This window comes from Schistocerca nitens, chromosome 1 (assembly GCF_023898315.1).
Source record: "Schistocerca nitens isolate TAMUIC-IGC-003100 chromosome 1, iqSchNite1.1, whole genome shotgun sequence".
Lineage (NCBI taxonomy): Eukaryota > Metazoa > Arthropoda > Insecta > Orthoptera > Acrididae > Schistocerca > Schistocerca nitens.
Window position 1 is genome coordinate 1,109,494,578 of NC_064614.1, and position 17,626 is coordinate 1,109,512,203.

A 17,626-nucleotide genomic window follows, 5' to 3' on the forward strand; every position below is an offset into this window, starting at 1 on the left:
TCCTCGGTCACAGGGGGGGATCTGATAATTAGTGAGTGTATTAATGAGTCTGAATTGTCTGACCAGTCACAATAAAAATTATTTATTGTGCAAGAGTGATTTAAAAAAGTTAATAGGTGGTTTATTTCCATTCAACCAGTAATTTGGATATCAAATTGTATCTTCAAAAGTTGACAGTATTTTACACTATTTTTGCAACAAGTATATGATAAAAGTCTTCTAATAACTCTAATCCCTCTCCATGTCTCCATTATTGATTGAAACATAAATGCTAGCACGGTAAGCATTAGTGTACACAGGATTACTATTATTTCATTATACATGTGGGTTTGTCTGCTTTGTGTATCTGTTTGTCAAATCAGCGAGCTTCAGGTAATCCACTTCATGTTCTTAATGCTTTCTGTGTACTTCAAGATGTGTCTACTTTGTCTGGTGTCTGGCAATCTCTCAATATGCCCATATTTCGATTGATTTTTCTTCGTATTATATACTATGTTAGATATTTGTTCTGTCTGTTGGCTGTTCCACACATTGTAGACTACTTCTGTCTTATTAGGCCTTGGGATGTTTCTGATGATTCTTCTATCCAATTTCTTGATTTTTTTTCTCGTGCACCTGCCTGATCCATGATCAACGTTTCTGAACTGATGAAAGTCTTGTAATGTCTCACTTTTACATTACCTGACTGGCATTATTAATTGTGAATGTTTCCAGTCTTCCAGAATGTTCCAGTCATTGATTTCTCTGTTGTGGGTTCCTGTATCCATCCCACTTGCCTGTATCATCCCCCAAGAGACTTGAATTTGCAATTTGTGAACTCTCTTGATAACACCATTGTTTGATTTTTATTATTATAGTAATACTTACAGAAAATGAAATGAAAGCTGTTACATACAAATGTAGGAAGGGCGGAGGGGAATGGAAGGGGCCAACACAAAACTGACCTAGAAGTTTATTCAATAACATCAGTCCATTCTTTATTTCTCTTAGCTCCTTGAAATCACATCCTTCCCAGATTTACATTGCATATTTGTAAAGCTGTACATGCAGTGTTTCTGATTCTGTTATGATTGTTTTTGTAATAAATCCAAGTAATACCACAAAACCAGCCACTGTTTTTGAGGTCTTGGAAATGACTGTAAAGAAATAAAATTATGTCCTGAATACAATGAGTAAAAATGTTTATTTCTACCATACATACATTTCATATACAATGAATCTCAAATCAGCTTGTAGGAGACTCAGAGACAATGAAATATAACACCTTTTATAAAAATAAAGTTACTATATTTTGCAGTTTTTGTAGGTATGAAATCACTTGCTGGTGAGTGAGAGAGACAAGCTTAACATTCAGTGAAAAACAAAACTGTACAGCTATGTTTCCTGTGCACTTAAAATTCGAATTTCTTCCAATAAATTCCATGTATGTATAAACAAACTTGTCCTCTGCCCTCTCTCTTAGTTTCTTAGAACAATCTCAAATCATTTGCCTTCTACTATTATTCACCTCTTAATCTTTTAGAGCATAATTTTGCATTTATTTATACAACACATCCTATATATAAGGAATACATATTTACAATTAGAGGTGGTGTTTCAGACTACAGATAAATCCATCTGCATCAAAGAACGATGAAATGCTAGAACTAAGCGTAATGTACAACCTTTAACTGACTACTAATTAAAATGTCTAAAGCTAAAAATGATGCTATTTAACTGAAGAAATCTCCTTCATACACATAAGCTAAGTCTTTAATATCCACTTTCAACTTAAACTTTTTTAGTTGCGAAGGTATCAACAGTAATACAGTATACATGAAATTGCTAACATGTTTCTCAATATCTGGCATATTTTAAACACTTCATCACTTAGTAAGAACACAATAAAAATAATAAAACAATCAAAAGAAGTTAATGAGCAAATACAGTAGAGTCCTGTTAATTCGAACTAATTGGGACCGGACCTTGTTCGGATTAGCCAGAATTACAGTGATGAGTTTCTAGAATGAAGTATATCAAGCAGATGAGTAGGTACACCACGTTAACAAATTGGAACAAAAGTGTGGGAACAAAAGTGTGGGAACAAAAGTGTGGGAACAAAAGTGTGGGAACAATGGCTCACTCTCACTTCCTGCCCTTGTTGCTGTGCACTATTGAGACCTTTGTAGTGTCTGAGGTCAGTGCACTGCCAGTTGGCTCGCAAGGCACTTGGTTATGTTAGTTATCGATTGCTGGCATGCGTAACAGTTGTACTGTATTTGTTCGGGTGTAGTGATGTAGGTATTTTCATGATAAGTAAACGGGAACATACGTTAACTCTCAAAGAAAAACTGAATGCTTTGAAGCAGACAGACAATGGTGAGAATGTATCTAAACTGGCAATGGAACTGGGTGTTGGTAAAGTAACCATTTGTGATCAGAAGAACTGAGTGAAGCTTGAATGGTCCTGTGCAACGTCTTTGGGAACAACACTCGAAATTTGCCAGACTTTGAAACAGTTCCAGTATGATAAAGTGGATGAAGCTCTTTTCCTTTGGTTTACACAGGAAAGAGAAAGGGGAACTCATTTGAGTGGAGCACTGGTTCAGGAGAAGGCTGTTTACCTGAACAAGTTAATGAATGGTGATGAGTCTTTTAGTTCAAGTACAGGTTGGTTGGACAGGTTCAAAAAAATATCATGGAATCCGTCAGCTAACAATTACTGGAGAGAAGCTTTCTTCTGACCGTGATGCAGTGAAGGAATACTTGGGTGAGTTTGAAAAAATGATAAAGAGAGGGGAAAGTATTCTTCCCAACAAATTTATAACACTGACGAGACTGGCCTTAATTTTAGGGCATTGCCAACAAAAAGCCTGGCATCAAAAGCAGAAGACCATGCTCCTGGTTTTAAAATGTGTAAAGATTGTGTGACTGTCAGAATGCAGCAGTGATGCTGGTAATCACAGACTGCCTTTAATGCTGATTGGCAAATTTGCTAGGCCCAGAGCTTTTGAAAACTGCAACATGAAGTCCCTGCCCGTATATTATCTCAACCAGAAAAAAACAGAATCTGAACAAGGGTCAAGAACAAATTGAAAGAGGATTGGCATGGCTTCAGACCTGAGACGTCAACTGTTTACCTCATATTTGCAATGAAGCAGCTCCACGAGCATCACTACGAATTTGGGGAAGAGCTTGTGGTGGCACTTCTCTATATAGAAAGGGCATTAGCAGACGTCTGTAGAAGAAAGGTCTGAGAAGCACTAGGAAAGAAGGGAGTGGAAAGAGAGAGAACAAGCAGAGTGGAGATGTAATGTGGAAGGTTGAGTTGTGAGAAAACGGGAAATGAAAGGACAGATTGGTTCCAGCAAACAAGTGGTATGAAACAGGACAGTCCAGAGTCACTTGTCCTCTGCAGTTTGGTCTTAGTTATTATCTCATCCAAGATGACACAAAAAATTGGAAGAGGCAAGATGAAAGGAAACGTGTTCATAGATGACCTGGTAAACAGGGAGGAGGAGATTCACAAACGTCTGGATGCTTGGGAAGGAACTAAGAGACAGCATGGGATGAAATTTAATGTAAACAAGTGCGAGATCTTGGTTACAACTAGAAAGAAAGATAGACGACCTAGTAGAATGAAGATTAGAGATGAACAACTGACGAAGGTGGAGGGTGTGGAGTACTTGGGAAGTATGATGGAGGAAAATGGAAGAAATGAGAGAGAGATCAGTGAATGTGGCAGAAAGGCAGAAATATTTCTACGAAATGTTAGGTGCCTGTCTAGCAATGAAGATGTTCCACAAAAAAGCAAAGAATTGTTATTCAGAATTTACTATGTCCCAGTATTGACCTACGCATCTGAAACAAGAGTAATCAAGAAAAAAAATATGTAAGCAGATTATATGAATTTCCTCAGAAGTAGGATAGAAGTATCAAAGAGAGAGAGGATGCGGAATGATAGGGTAAGGGAAAGAGGAAGCTTTACAGAGCAGGATACAAACATCAAGGCTAAGATGGAATGATCACTTAAAGAGAATGAAAAACAAGAGGATTCCCAAGAAGATACACAAAATGGAGACGTAAAGGAAATTTGTGTTGAAAAAAATGGCAAGGACTGGCTCAGAGTGAACACAAAGTCACAAAGTTGGTGGGAAGACAGGGCTAGGTGATGAGGCTTATGTTCCACACACCCCCAGCCTGGGGCTGGAAACTGTTGTTGCTTAAGGTGGTGGTGGTGGTGGTGATATTATAGTATTGTTCTTATCCCATCCTGGAATTTCCATTGTTCAAAGTTAGTAATTGAGATTTCATGAAAAGGTCTTCTACAATGAAAAACATCTCTGTTTTACACTGAGGTGACAAAAGTCATGGGACACCACCTAGTATCGTGTCGGACCTCCTTTTGCCTGACCAAGTGCAGCAACTTGACATGGCATGCAGTCAACAAGTCACTGGGAGACCCTGCAGAAATATTGAGCCGTGCCGCTTCTGTAATCATCCTTAATCGTTAAAGTGTTGCCAGTGCAGCATTTTGTGCACGAACTGATCTTTTGATTATGTCCCGTAAATGTTCAATGAGATTCATGTTGGCTGATGTGAGTGGTCAAATCATTGCTGTATGACTGAAGCCAGCACAGCTTAGAGCTATGAGTGAAGGATCACCTAAGCTCACATCTGAACACAGCCCTTGTTCATGCTGAAGATGACAATCTTCCCTACGCCAACACACAAGAAATTTTTGATTAAACTACAAAAGCACACAGATGAAGCCAAGTCAGTAACTCAAGTCTGCTCAGAAGCTCATAATATAATGAACAAACAATCTATTCATCTGGTGTTCCACGTACAGCAGTTAGCACCTGACTGAGCTGCCTACAAAGACTGCCAGGGTACAAAACAAAAACATCATCAGTGATACAGACTGTGTGAATCCACTGCATCATAACTGGTTTTGGCTTCTTAGTAAGCCATCATCAGATAATTTGAACGTGTTACATAGTAACTTGTCAAAACACAACTGAACAGGCCATGTGAGGCCCTGACAATGTAGAGTGCCTCCCCTGATCTGGCATCTGCTGACAACTTGCTAAGAAGTTGAAAGCATTTGTGTGATCAAAAGCTGAAAACTAAATAGAAGAATTTCATTATTCTACATTACAGAGTGTAAGGACACACATTGCGAGATCATCTGAGTTTACTGAGAACAATCTTAATGGCCGAGATCAGAATAGGTCAATTTGGAAAAACAGAAGTTCTTGTATAACAACATTGATGAATAATGGACACTGTATTTGGCTAGAGAAACACACCTGTGTGCTGACCAAAAGCTCAGAAATATTTTCAGTATTATTAATATGCCTGTCAAGTGCTCAACTTTATGGTGTACGGTACATTTTCTCCTAACATTACATGTATACCACCCAGGACTTTCGAGTAGCATTTCAGTATCACTGGAACTCATTATTTTATTAGTTCCTAGTCATTATTCATTCAGTAAAAACAGATTATCATTGTCTTTTGACTTCCAAAAGATTCATCAGGTAAGTGTGACACCCTGTTTAATGTTTCCTTCAGAAAACAAGAAAGTATTTTGTGTTGTTTCTAAATATACAATAAAAATGAATTATGGATGAATTACCCAAATGTTTTAATTCAAAAGAACATGATAAATAAAACAAAGATTACCTGAGTAAGAGTGTAACTGTGAGAGATACACGTAGATTGTAACGAACGAACTTGTTATTCCATTTCCATTGCCATCCCATATTAACTCTGCGACTGTAAGAAATTTTCCAAAATTTGACAGAACAAATGCCTTCCAAAAGATCAAAAGTGTAAAACTGTCTTGATATTTTTTTGGAAACACAAGCCAATACAGCTTTGTTATTGCTAACACTGTAGCAAGAAGCAGCATGTGACCTGCAAAGCAAGTACAACATTACGAGAAGTCAGTCATTCTCACTCTCTCTCTCTAATTAGTAAAAAAGATATCCTCAAAAAGATATCCTCTTAACACATTACAACACATTAAAACACGATGGGCATTTCCCAATCCCACAACAGCAGCAGCAACAACAACAAAATTAAAAACACTAGTGTTACATTGTGAGCCCTCTTATACGAAAATCAGCAATCCCTCCACCCCAGTTCTTTAAGGATACAGTTCTGTGTGTAAAACAGTTTAAAGCATCTGATTTCTTTACCAATGAGTGAATGTGCTTACAATACATGTTAAGTATGTGAATCCCCCCCCCTCCCCTCCTCCCCCCCCCCCCCCACCATCCTCATTCCACTAGCACAACTTCCCAATGGTGCACACAGCAGCCCCAGCCTGTCCCCACCACATTTCTGTACTACTGCCTTCCCCCATCCTTACCCTCCCACTCCCTCCCTTACCATGATACCCACCCCATCCAAATTGCTGCTCAATGCCTCCTCTATGTGTTGAGTACCAATCTGCTCTTTCCATTAAAAATGGATGATGAGCAGCCTTGACTGCAAAAACATTTATTTTGATGGTAACCTGTTTCAGTCAGTATTTGACCTCCTCAGCCCATCATACTGTGATTGTAGGCAGTTGCAGTGAATGGCATGTTGTGACTCCACAAATGTTCATGTAATCCCAACACCCACTCCATCCACCATCACTACTTGCCGTCATGGTATGAGGGTCTGAGAATGGTCAAATAGTGACCGAAACTGGTTACCATCAAAGTAAATGTTTTTGCAGTTGAGACTGTTTGTAATCCATTTTTAAAGTGCTTTTAGCCAGACTGACATTTCTTCATGAGAAATGTTCTCAAAAATTGTATCCTTTCCACATTGTTTAATAACAATGAAAACCCTGAGGGGATAACATGTACAATAAAGGAAAGGCAACCACTCACCTATAGCTGACTCTGTGTAGCACATAAAAGCATAGTATCTGTACTAGCTATCGAGCTTGTAGAAGTATACACATTTACGCACACAGCCATCTAAATGCACACACCAGTGGCCACGGGTCCAACTGCATTCAGATGCAGACCATACTGTGCAAGATGTGAATAAGTGAGGGATGATGCATCAATAATGTACACTTGTGAATGCCCGTTCTCCCAGATTAACCCGCCAATTCTGAATGGATGTGATCGACAGAAATATATTTATTTATATTTTACTAACCAAAAAGGACTTGCAAGCAAGTGATGTAAAAGTATTTCTCTCCTTCAAACATAAGTTCTGTACTTTTATAGCCTCCATTGCTTAATGAAGAATACTGTTTCTTCATGGACACCCATTCGCAATATGTTTCAGCCAAAAGCAACACAGCTGCAAGCTTCCAATGGCCCTTAAATAGAAAAAATGAAAGAAAAATATATAAACATGTGATCTGGACACGTGTAAATGATAAATACAAAAGAAATAGTTAACCCAGCAAAACAAAAGTTGAAGCTGTTATTACATTCGATAACATATCTATACTATGCTTGGAAAAGGATTGTTAAACAAATGGTTATAACTGTGACTTACAATCGTATTTTGTTTGTATGTGAGATGTGAGGAACTGCAACTGATGGAACAATATATTTATATATTCTTTTTATTATTCAGCAGCTAGCTGCAAACACCTTGAGAACATTGCAAAAAATGGGGATGATATGAAATTATGAGAAACTCAGGAAGTGCATTCTCTCAGCCTCTGTCACCTCAATTTTCCAACTTCCTACCTACATGAGGTGCCTCTGCTGAGCTCTGAGCAACTCAGTGAATGGTTGGGTAACCAACACTAGTGGGAAACAGTCAGTGAGGGGACAGGATTTGGAGGCCAGTGAAAGGCAATGGGAAACCACCATTGAAATTATTGTAAGACAACCCCATGACTTTACTTGCTTCAAAATGCTCCTGAGTTTCAAGTTCTCCATTCAGATCTGTGGAGGAACCACACAGTGAAGCTTCATAAAGAGTAAGATGCTGCAAGCAGAAGTACGGTGTGGGAACGTGAAATGTAAGACCCTTGTATAAAGGAAAACTGGACATGGCCCAAAGAGAAATGGGGATAACTGGCAACAACATACTGAGAATAATAAAAATTAGGTGGAATGGCATGGGACAATTTGCTTCAGATGGCTATATGGTTTACTATTCGAGACAAGAGAACAATAGGAGCAATGTAGTGATCTTCTCAGTTAGTAACAGAGAAAGAAAAAGTTGTAATGGGGTGCAACTATAAAAATGATGGAATGATGACTATCAGATTCCAAGGTCAAACCCTTAATATCACAATCATTCAAGTTTACATCCCAACCACTGATGTTCAAGAGTATGTTATTGACCAATTCTATGTAAATTTGCAAGAACACAAAAGTGGAAAATCAAATTGTAGAAAGTGTAAGGGGAAATTTTGGTCTTGATACAACAAATGGAACATGATAGAGATTCCTAGAATTCTGCAAAGACAGTTTACTGGTTTGGCACAACTTCATCAAGTAATGGGATTCGTTGGTTATTACTAACACAAAGCTCCAGCTACCCAAACAATGCCTATACAATTGGATTTCACCAGGCAGACAATACCAGAATCAAACTGACTACATACTTCGCAATCAGAGGTGGAAGAGTGCCATCCAGTCAACCACAACAAGACCTGGAGCCGATTGCAGATCTGATCATTATCTCTGAATTGCAAAGCTCCAGCTGAAATTGAGGAAAGTGGCCAAAGCTACACCATTTTACAGATACGATCTTAAGAACATACCTTCTGATTATACAAGAGAAGTCAGGAATATATTCAATGCACTAGAGTTAGAAGACAAAAACCCACAAGATTTGTGAACATGTCTAGGAGGCAGCAGAATTGACTCCCAAGAAAAAGAATAAGGAGAAGGCCCGACAGTTATCGGCTGAGGCATTGCAAGTTGCACAAGAATGAAGTAAAGCAAAACTGAAACAGGATAGATCAATGTTTAAATTAAATGCTAAGTTTTGAAAATCAGCTAGAAGAGACAAGAATATCTTCTTAAATAAACAGTGCAAAGAAGATGAAGAGACTAGCAGAGTGGGGAGCAGAAGGAAGCTTTACAAGAAGATTAGAGACATCAAAGGAAAATTCCATGTGAAAACTGGAATCATGAAAGATAGAAATGGTAAAGATTTAACAGAAGCATAGGACATTAAGGAAAGATAGGCAGAATACACAGAAGATCTATAGAGGAAAGAACTGGAGACTGATGATGAGGAAGGTAACATTATTTTAGAATCAGAGCCAGATACTTTGGAGAGAAATCAAATGGGCCCTATAAAACGTTGGTGAAAACAAGGCCAGTGGTTATAACGGAATTCCAGCAGAATTGTTCAAAGTCATTGGAAATAATGCAGTGAAACTTTTGCACTCAGTATGTCAAGAAAAATTGATAACTGACAGTGGCCAAAGATGGGAAGAGTTCAGTATTCATCCCAAACAAGGAAAATCTAAAGAGTGTTCAAATCACCATACAATCTCACTTATCTCACTTGCTAGCAAGGTCATGCTCAAAATCTCACAGAATAGACTTCACCAATATATGGACCAAGAGCTACATGAAGAACAACCTAAATTTTGTAAAGGAAGAAGGACCAGAGATCAAATTGCTAACATCTGATGGATTATGGAGAAGGCAAGAATTTCAGAAAGATGTATATCTCTGCTTTATTGATTATGCTAATGCCTTTGACTGTATCTGCTACAATAAATTATGGGAACTACTCAAAAACACATGAGTACCACATCACCTAATATACTCTGACCAAGAAGCCATGGTGAGGACCATATAAGGCACAACTAAATGGCTCCACATTCAGAGGTGCACATTGTTACCTTATTTATTCAATTCTAGGCAGAGCACATTATGAGGAAAGCCAAGCTAGCTAAAGAAGAAAATGGAATTAAAACAGCTGGGATAAACAATCTTAGATTCGAGGATGACACCATACTGATGGCATAAGGCGAAGAAGAGTTAAAAGATCTGCTTACAGAAGTTGGAAGAAGGGAGTGCAAGGGCTGATCTAATGCTGAATGCCAAATCTTGACAATGTTTTAATGAGAAGAGACACAACATTAACAACGAAGATTCGTATAGTAAGAGCTATGATCTTTCCAGTTATGATTAACAGATATGAGACCTGGATTGTAAGAGAGACTGAATGACGTAGAATAGATGCCTTTGAATTATGATGATGGAGGAAATTCCTTAGTGTTTCATGAACTACAAAGAGAATAAATGGGTCAGTTAGAGCAAATAAAGCCAGATTGTTCCTTGGAAAGTCTGATACTGACCTACTTTGAGCATATTATGAGATAACATGATACGCTGGAAAAGACATTAATGCCTAGGAAGATCAAAGGCACAAGGTGAAGAGATGGACCAATGGCATAGATTCCAACCTGGAAAGTCTGTGAGAGAGTGCAGGACAGAAGAAATTGGCTTTTTTTTTTTTTTTTTTAAGTCCTATGTCGACTGTCGGAAGAATACATAGTTTAGTGGAAAGAGAAGATCAGAGAGATATTACTTCGGCATTTAAAGGGTATTGTAACTTTAAATTCAACAGCAGTACCAATTAACATCAGTTACCATAACTGCTTGCAGGACAAAAACACCACTGAGTTCACAGGAAGAAATTATTAAAATACTACATACCAACAGCGACACTTTAAAAGAAGAAATAATAAAATTGAGTACTGAAATACAGTTTAGAAAAAGCTGAGGAGGTAGACAAAAACAACATAAAAACCTGATGGAATTCCTACACAAGGAACTCCCATGGAAGTCTCAAACACTGAAAATGAATATCTGCATAGAACTGTAACACACAGTGAAAAGTAAACTAAGTGTCTCCGTGATGAAAACTGAATTTAAAAAAAAAAATAATAATAATTCTTTGTCACAGGTGATTCCCTGCCGAAGAATGTGGTAGTGCCAAATTATTCTGACATTTGCCCAGGAACTAGAAGCTGCCAGTTGAAGAAACACTTCAATAACCGATTTTGTGACATTTGGTGGTAAGTTCCTATGGGACCAAACTGCTGAGATCATCGGTTCCTAGGCTTGCACACTACTTAATCTAACTTAAACTAACTTCTGTGAAGAACACACACACCTATGCCCAACGGAGGACTTGAACCTCTGGCCAGGGGAAGCCGCATGAACCGTGGCAACGCACAGCAGACCACACAGCTAACCTGCACGTCTTTTGTAACATTTTATGGGTTCATAACCAGGAGTGAATTGTATAGTTTCATCTGTATGCTTTGGTGGTTCAGTTTTTTAATCTCTGCGTGTTAATCTAATTTATTAGACTCAGTTCCTGCGTTGTCCTGTGTGTCTCCCATAGAGTTCCATAGTGCACGTCGATTGCCATTGTTTGTCCACGTAGTGTAGTTTTCCACAGTCTTTAGCGTGGATAGGGACTGTGATGGCTGTGTGCAGATGTGAGCCGAGATGGTGACACTTTGCTCTTAGCTCCAGGCTGTGATGGCTTTGGTTACACAGCTTGAAGCCACAGTGGATGGGCATCACTGTTGTGTGCCGGCTGTGCAGATGCAATGGACATCCACAACACGTCTTGACTTCACCGATTGGCCCGCACTGGTCACCAGCCCAGTTGCAGCTCACACTGAGGTTGACCACTAACCTGTGGTCGAGTGGGAGGTCACCTAGGGGCATGGTGAGCAGCAAAAGACTGCCCAGGGGGCTGCATGTAAGGCCACCCTCGTTAGTCTGACATACAGGTTCCAGGTGCAGTCTGCAGCCCTCAGCCAGAGGCAGTCGCTTGTCCTTTTTCAGAGGGAACCTCTCAGCTTGCAAGATCAGGGCAATCACAGAAGGTAGGATTATTGGTAGTTGGGGCCCCTTAGGAACGTGGCTGCCAAGGAGAGGAAGAAAGCAAATGTGCACTCCGTATGCATACCTGTCAGAGTCATTCCAGATGCGATGAAGAGCACAAGGCGCAGTCAACTGTGGGTGCTGGCTCATGTCGGTACCAATGATATGTGTCGCTTTGGGTCAGAACAGATTATCTCTAGTTTCAAGCAGCTATCAGAAGTGGTAAAGGCTGCCAAATTCTTGCATATGAAAGCAGAGCTCACTATTTGCAGTGTATTCGACAGGACCGATTGCGGACTTTTGGTACAGAGCTGAGTGGAGGGTCTGAATCAGAGCTCAGACAGTTCTGCAACCTTGTAGGGTGCAGATTCCTCAACTTGCACCATAGGGTGGTGGGTTTCGGATTCTGCTGAATAGGTCCGGAACCCACTACACACAGGAGACGGCTACATGGATAGCAGGGGTTGTGTGGCGTGGACTGGGCAGTTTTTTCGGTTAGAGTGTCTTGGGAAAATACAAAAAGGGCTTCAGTCTCACAGGGAGGAGGTTGAACATAAGAAGAATATAGATAGAGGAACAATTGGTATAACAGTTGTAAATTATCGTAGCTGTGTTGGCAAAGTACCAGAGCTCCAAGGGCTAATAGAAAGCACTGATGCTCAAATCATTAGAGACACTGAAAGCTGACTAAGCTGAATATAAATTCAGACAAAGTTTTTGCGAAGAACCTAATGGTGTTCCTAAAGGATAGGCTAAACACAGTTGGTGGTGGCGTATTTGTTGCTGTTATAAGTAGCTTATCTTATAGTGAAATTGATGCAGATACAAGGGTACTAGGAAAGTTTTGCAATACAGCACAATAATAAACTGCAGGAGGTTGATTGTTGCTGTGTTCTGAGAATACATCATAATTTGGATTGTAGCCACTGTGACAAGTCTGTGGTCGCAGTCGTTCACTAGCAGGGTTAGTCTGAAGTGCTTGCTATGGCATCATGGTCACAAAGTGAGATTTGGGCAGTTTTGTGGTACAACTTTTAGTTCCTTTGAGGAAGTATGGGCAGAGGTCATGCTTGGCAACTGGAATAAAACAATAATTGGATCCTTTAACAATCTCCCAACACAGATGATACAATTGCTGAAAGGTCCAAAGAAAACTTGAGTTTAATTTCGAACATCTACCTGACTCATACAATTCTAGTTGGTGATGACTAATTTACCCTCAATATGTTGGCAAAAATACATGTTTAAATCTGGAGGTATGCATAAAACATCGTCTGAAATCGTGCTAAATGCATTTTCTGAAAATTATTTCGAGCAGTTAGGTCATGAGCCCACACGAATAGTAAATGGTTGTGAAAACACACTTGACCCCTTAGCACCAAATAATCTGAGCTAATAACAAACATCAAAATGGATACAGGGATTCATGAACACAGGGTTGTCGTAGCAAGACTGAATTTTGTAACCCCCAAATCCTCAAAAAACAAACCTATTCAAGAAACCAGATAAAAACTCACTTGATGCCTTCCTAAGAGGCAATCTCCACTCCTTCCAAATTAACAATGTACGTGCAGACCACACTTGGCTTAAATTCAAAGAAGTACTATTGACACCAACTGAGAGATTTATACCAAATAAAATAACAAATGATGGAGCTTATGCCCCTTGGAGCACAAAATAGGTCAGAACAATGTTGCAGAAGCAATGAAAAAAAGCATACCAAATTTAAACGAATGCAGACTCTCCAAGATTGGCAATCTCTTACAGAAGCTCAAAATTTAGCACGTACATCAATGTGAGATGCTTATAATAGTTTCCACAATGAAACTTTATCTCTAAACCTGGCATAAAATCCAAAGACATTCTGGTCGTATGTAAAGTGTGTTAGTGGCAAGACACAGTCAATGCCTTCTCTGCGTGATAGCAATGTAAATACTATCGATAACAGAGCTGCAAAAGCAGAGTTACTAAACACAGCCTTTCGAAATTTCTTCACCAAAGAAGATGTAAATGAATCTAGAACGGCTGCCAACATGAGTAACTTAGAAGTAGATATCCTCTGAGTAGTTTAACAACTTAAATCCCTTAACAAAAGTAAGTCTTCTGGTCCAAACTGTATACCAGTTAGGTTCCTTTCAGAGTAAGCTGATGCAATAGCTCCATACTTATCAATCATATACAACTGCTTGCTCGACGAAAGATCCATACCCACAGACTGAAAAGTTGCACAAGTCGCACCAATATTCAAGAAAGGTAATAGGAGTAATCCACTAAGTTACAGGCCCATATCATTAATGTTGATATACAGTAGGACTTTGGAACATATATTGTGTTTGAACATTATGAATTACCTTGAAGACAATGGTCTATTGACACACAGTCAACGCATATTTAGTAAATATCATTACTGAGACACACAAGTAGCTCTTTACACACATGAAGTGTTGAGTGCTATTGACAAGGGATCTCAAATTGATCCTGTATTTCTAGATTTCCAAAAGGCTTCTGACACTGTACCACACAAGTGGTTTGTAGTGAAATTGCATGCTTATGGAACCTCATCTCAATTATGTAACTGGATTCATGATTTCCCATCAGGGAGGTCACAGTTCATAGTAACTCATGGAAAGACATCGAGTAAACAAAAAGTGATTTCTGGCACTCCCCAAGGTAGTGTTATAGGCCCTCTGCTGTTCCTTATTTATACAAATGATTTAGGAGACAATCTGAGCAGATGATGCTGTCATTTATAATCTAGTAAACTCATCAGAAGATCAAAACAAATTGCAAAACGATTTACATAAGATATCTGAAGGGTGTGAAAATTGGCAATTGACCCTAAATGATGGAAAGGGTAAGGTCATCCATATGGGTGCTAAAAGGTATCCATTAAACTTTGGTTACATAATAAATCAGTCTAATCTAAAGGCCATAAATTCAACTATACATCTGGGAATTACAATTAAGAACAACTTAAATTGGAAAGAACCCATAGAAGATGTGTGAAAAACAAACCAAAGACTGTTTTATTGGCAGAACACTTAATAGATGCAACAGATCTAAAGAGACTGCCCACACTACACTTGTCCGTCCTCTTTTAGGGATACTGCTGCGCGGTGTGGGATCCTTACCAGACAGGATTAACAGAGTACATCGGTCAATTCAAAGAAGAGCAGTACATTTTGTATTATTGAGAAACAAGGGAGAGAGAGCGTGTCAGGGGCATGAAACAGGATTTGGGATGAAAATCATTAAAACAAAGGTGTTTCTTGCTGAGGCGGGACCTTCTCCCAAAATTTCAATCACCAGCTTTCTCCTCCAAATGCGAAAATATTTTGTTGATGCCAACCTACATAGGGAGAAACAATTATCATAATAAAATAAGGGAACTCTGAGCTTCCACAGAAAGATATAAGGGTACATTTTTCCCATGCACTGTTTGAGTGTGCTGACTTCAATATTAATATTACAGTTGGAAGCAATGATTCATCCAGATTCAATAACAATAAAAACTTTGGCTTCAAAGTAAACTTTACGCAAACCACTAGAGCAAATGTGACCTGTATTGACAATATTTTTACAAATTATGTGTTTGAAGATGTTTACAAGCTTTTCTTAAATTTAGGAATCTCTGCCCACTCTGCATTATTCATTGAATTACCAACAATTGACAGAGAAATTTCATGTAACAAAACCGTATCAAAAGACACTTCAATGAAAAAAATACAACCCTGTTTGGTTGATAAATTATGTGAATGTGAATGGCCTTTTGATAGCTGTATTTCAAATAGTAACTTCGACAAATTTTTAAGTAGGTACTTCAAAATCTTCAATGAAACCTTTTCACTTAGAGCCATGTATAACAAAATTAGTAGTAAACTTAAATGGATAACTCAAAGTACAAATATTTCTAGTGGCAGGAATAGGTAACTCCAAAATGAACTGAAGTATAATAAACACAGGCATTGTACTGAGTATGTTTGACATTATCAAACTATATCTGAATAATAATAATAATAATAATAATAATAATAATAATAATCTGTGGAGGGAGCTAAACAAATGGCAAAAAATTACATTTTACAACACAAAAGTAAGACAAACGCAATGTAGTCCATTGTCAAATTAGAATGATTAGTCATGAAAGGCGATGATAGCCTTATTGTTAACCCAGCTCAAACATCAAAATGTTTAAATGAACTCTTTATAAAATGTGGCAATGACAGATGTTAATGTAAATCTCTTTGGACTTCACTAAAAAGCAGAGGATGGATACAAAAAATGTGGAAAATGTTATATTATCATAACAAAACAAAAACTGTGCTTGGTGGGAAGGGATATAAACTACAGTAATTAAAGCAGTGTATCACATAATGGCAACTCCACTAACTCAATCAACCAACATTCTGAACAGGGACACTTTCCTGAAGTTTTTAAGTACACCAAGGAGGTCAGATCTCATTTCATTTCAAGGAAGAGTTCAGGGAAGACTTCAAAAACTATCACACTATTTCTATTCTTCCAGTTGTGTCAAAAGTGTCTGAGAATGTTGCAACAATCCACACTTGAAATTTTATTGTAAAAAAATTATATTACAGGATTGCAAGTAACCAATTTAGATACCAACAAGAAGAAAAGACTCTAGATGCAGTGAATAGTTTTAGGGGTGAAAAGATAAGCAAAATATTAGATCAGAGGAGTGTAAAGTTTTATGTCTCTGCTATCTTACAGAAAATGAAAGTGCCCCACAACTCCATTTTAGGGTCAATTGTGTTCCTGCTCTGTGTAAATAATTTACTCAAATATAAATTCTCCACCAGTACTGTCTGCAGAGGGTACTCCTGTTTTGATCGAAGATGATAAAGAAAGAAATTTCAAACTCTAGTGTGATTACACTTGATACACCAGAAAACAGGTTCCACTTGAACTGCTTGAAATTAAATATTATGAAAACCAAATATTCCAAAAGTGTGGAGCTAGAAATACAACGTAACAATCAACTTATGAAAGAAGTTAACATGATCAAATTCCTTGGACTATCTGCATTTGCAATGCAAATACTAGCAAATTCTACTGACATGAGAACACAAAAAGTAGCATACCACAGTCTGAATCTGGCATTAGGGAGGGTATTACTTTCTGGGGAAGTTCAAATGGCACATCTTGATTACTGAAACTGCAGAAGAAATATGTCAGATAAATGTGTATTGTACAGAAAAAAGAATGCTGTGGGCCATTACTTCAAAAACTATAAATCCTGACAGTTTTCTCACATACATTTATGAAATTATAATGTTCCTAAATAGTGCACAAAAATTATTTGAGGAGAATCATTTTAGTCCTACATACAAAAAAGACAGTGTATGGATATGAAAATACATATTAAATTAATGGGCAAAAAGTAACTTATTCAATGTCAACCCACAGATTCCAAAAATATATCTACAGCCTATTCTGTGGGAGGAATGGGGCTATTTGGTAGAAGAATTCATGCAGAATGAAATGATAATTTAAACAAGGGGGACATCAGCATTGGATTTTTTTACTGCATAAGTCAAAATTGTATTATTACTGGGAAAAACTGTATTATTATTTGGATGCTGTTATAAATCACAATGCAGGAGAAACATCTAAGAACAAGATATAGAGGATAAACATTTTTAAAACACCAGACAAATTTTGATTAAATACTGGAATGAATGAAGATCCTGACTTATCTCTACATCGATATTTATATTTTGCAACCCATCATGAAGTGCATGCCATAGAGTACATCCCTTTGTACCCTTTATTAGGGTTTCTTC

The 17,626-nt window shown here is 38.1% G+C and overlaps 1 protein-coding gene across 5 annotated transcripts in view; it reads right to left on the reverse strand.

Moving 5' to 3' along the window:
* Positions 1–951: 951 nt before the first annotated feature.
* Positions 952–17,626, reverse strand: part of LOC126198943 (protein ARV1) — a 67,916-nt gene continuing 51,241 nt past the window's right edge. For all 5 annotated transcript variants that reach the window (XM_049935606.1, XM_049935614.1, XM_049935623.1 and 2 more), the window contains exons 4-6: positions 7,147–7,312; positions 5,668–5,901; positions 952–1,136 (exon numbers count right to left, since the gene is read on the reverse strand). In XM_049935606.1, coding sequence (XP_049791563.1) covers positions 1,018–1,136; positions 5,668–5,901; positions 7,147–7,312 — 519 coding nt within the window. In that variant the 3' untranslated portion in view covers positions 952–1,017. The remainder of the gene's footprint in view (positions 1,137–5,667; positions 5,902–7,146; positions 7,313–17,626) is intronic.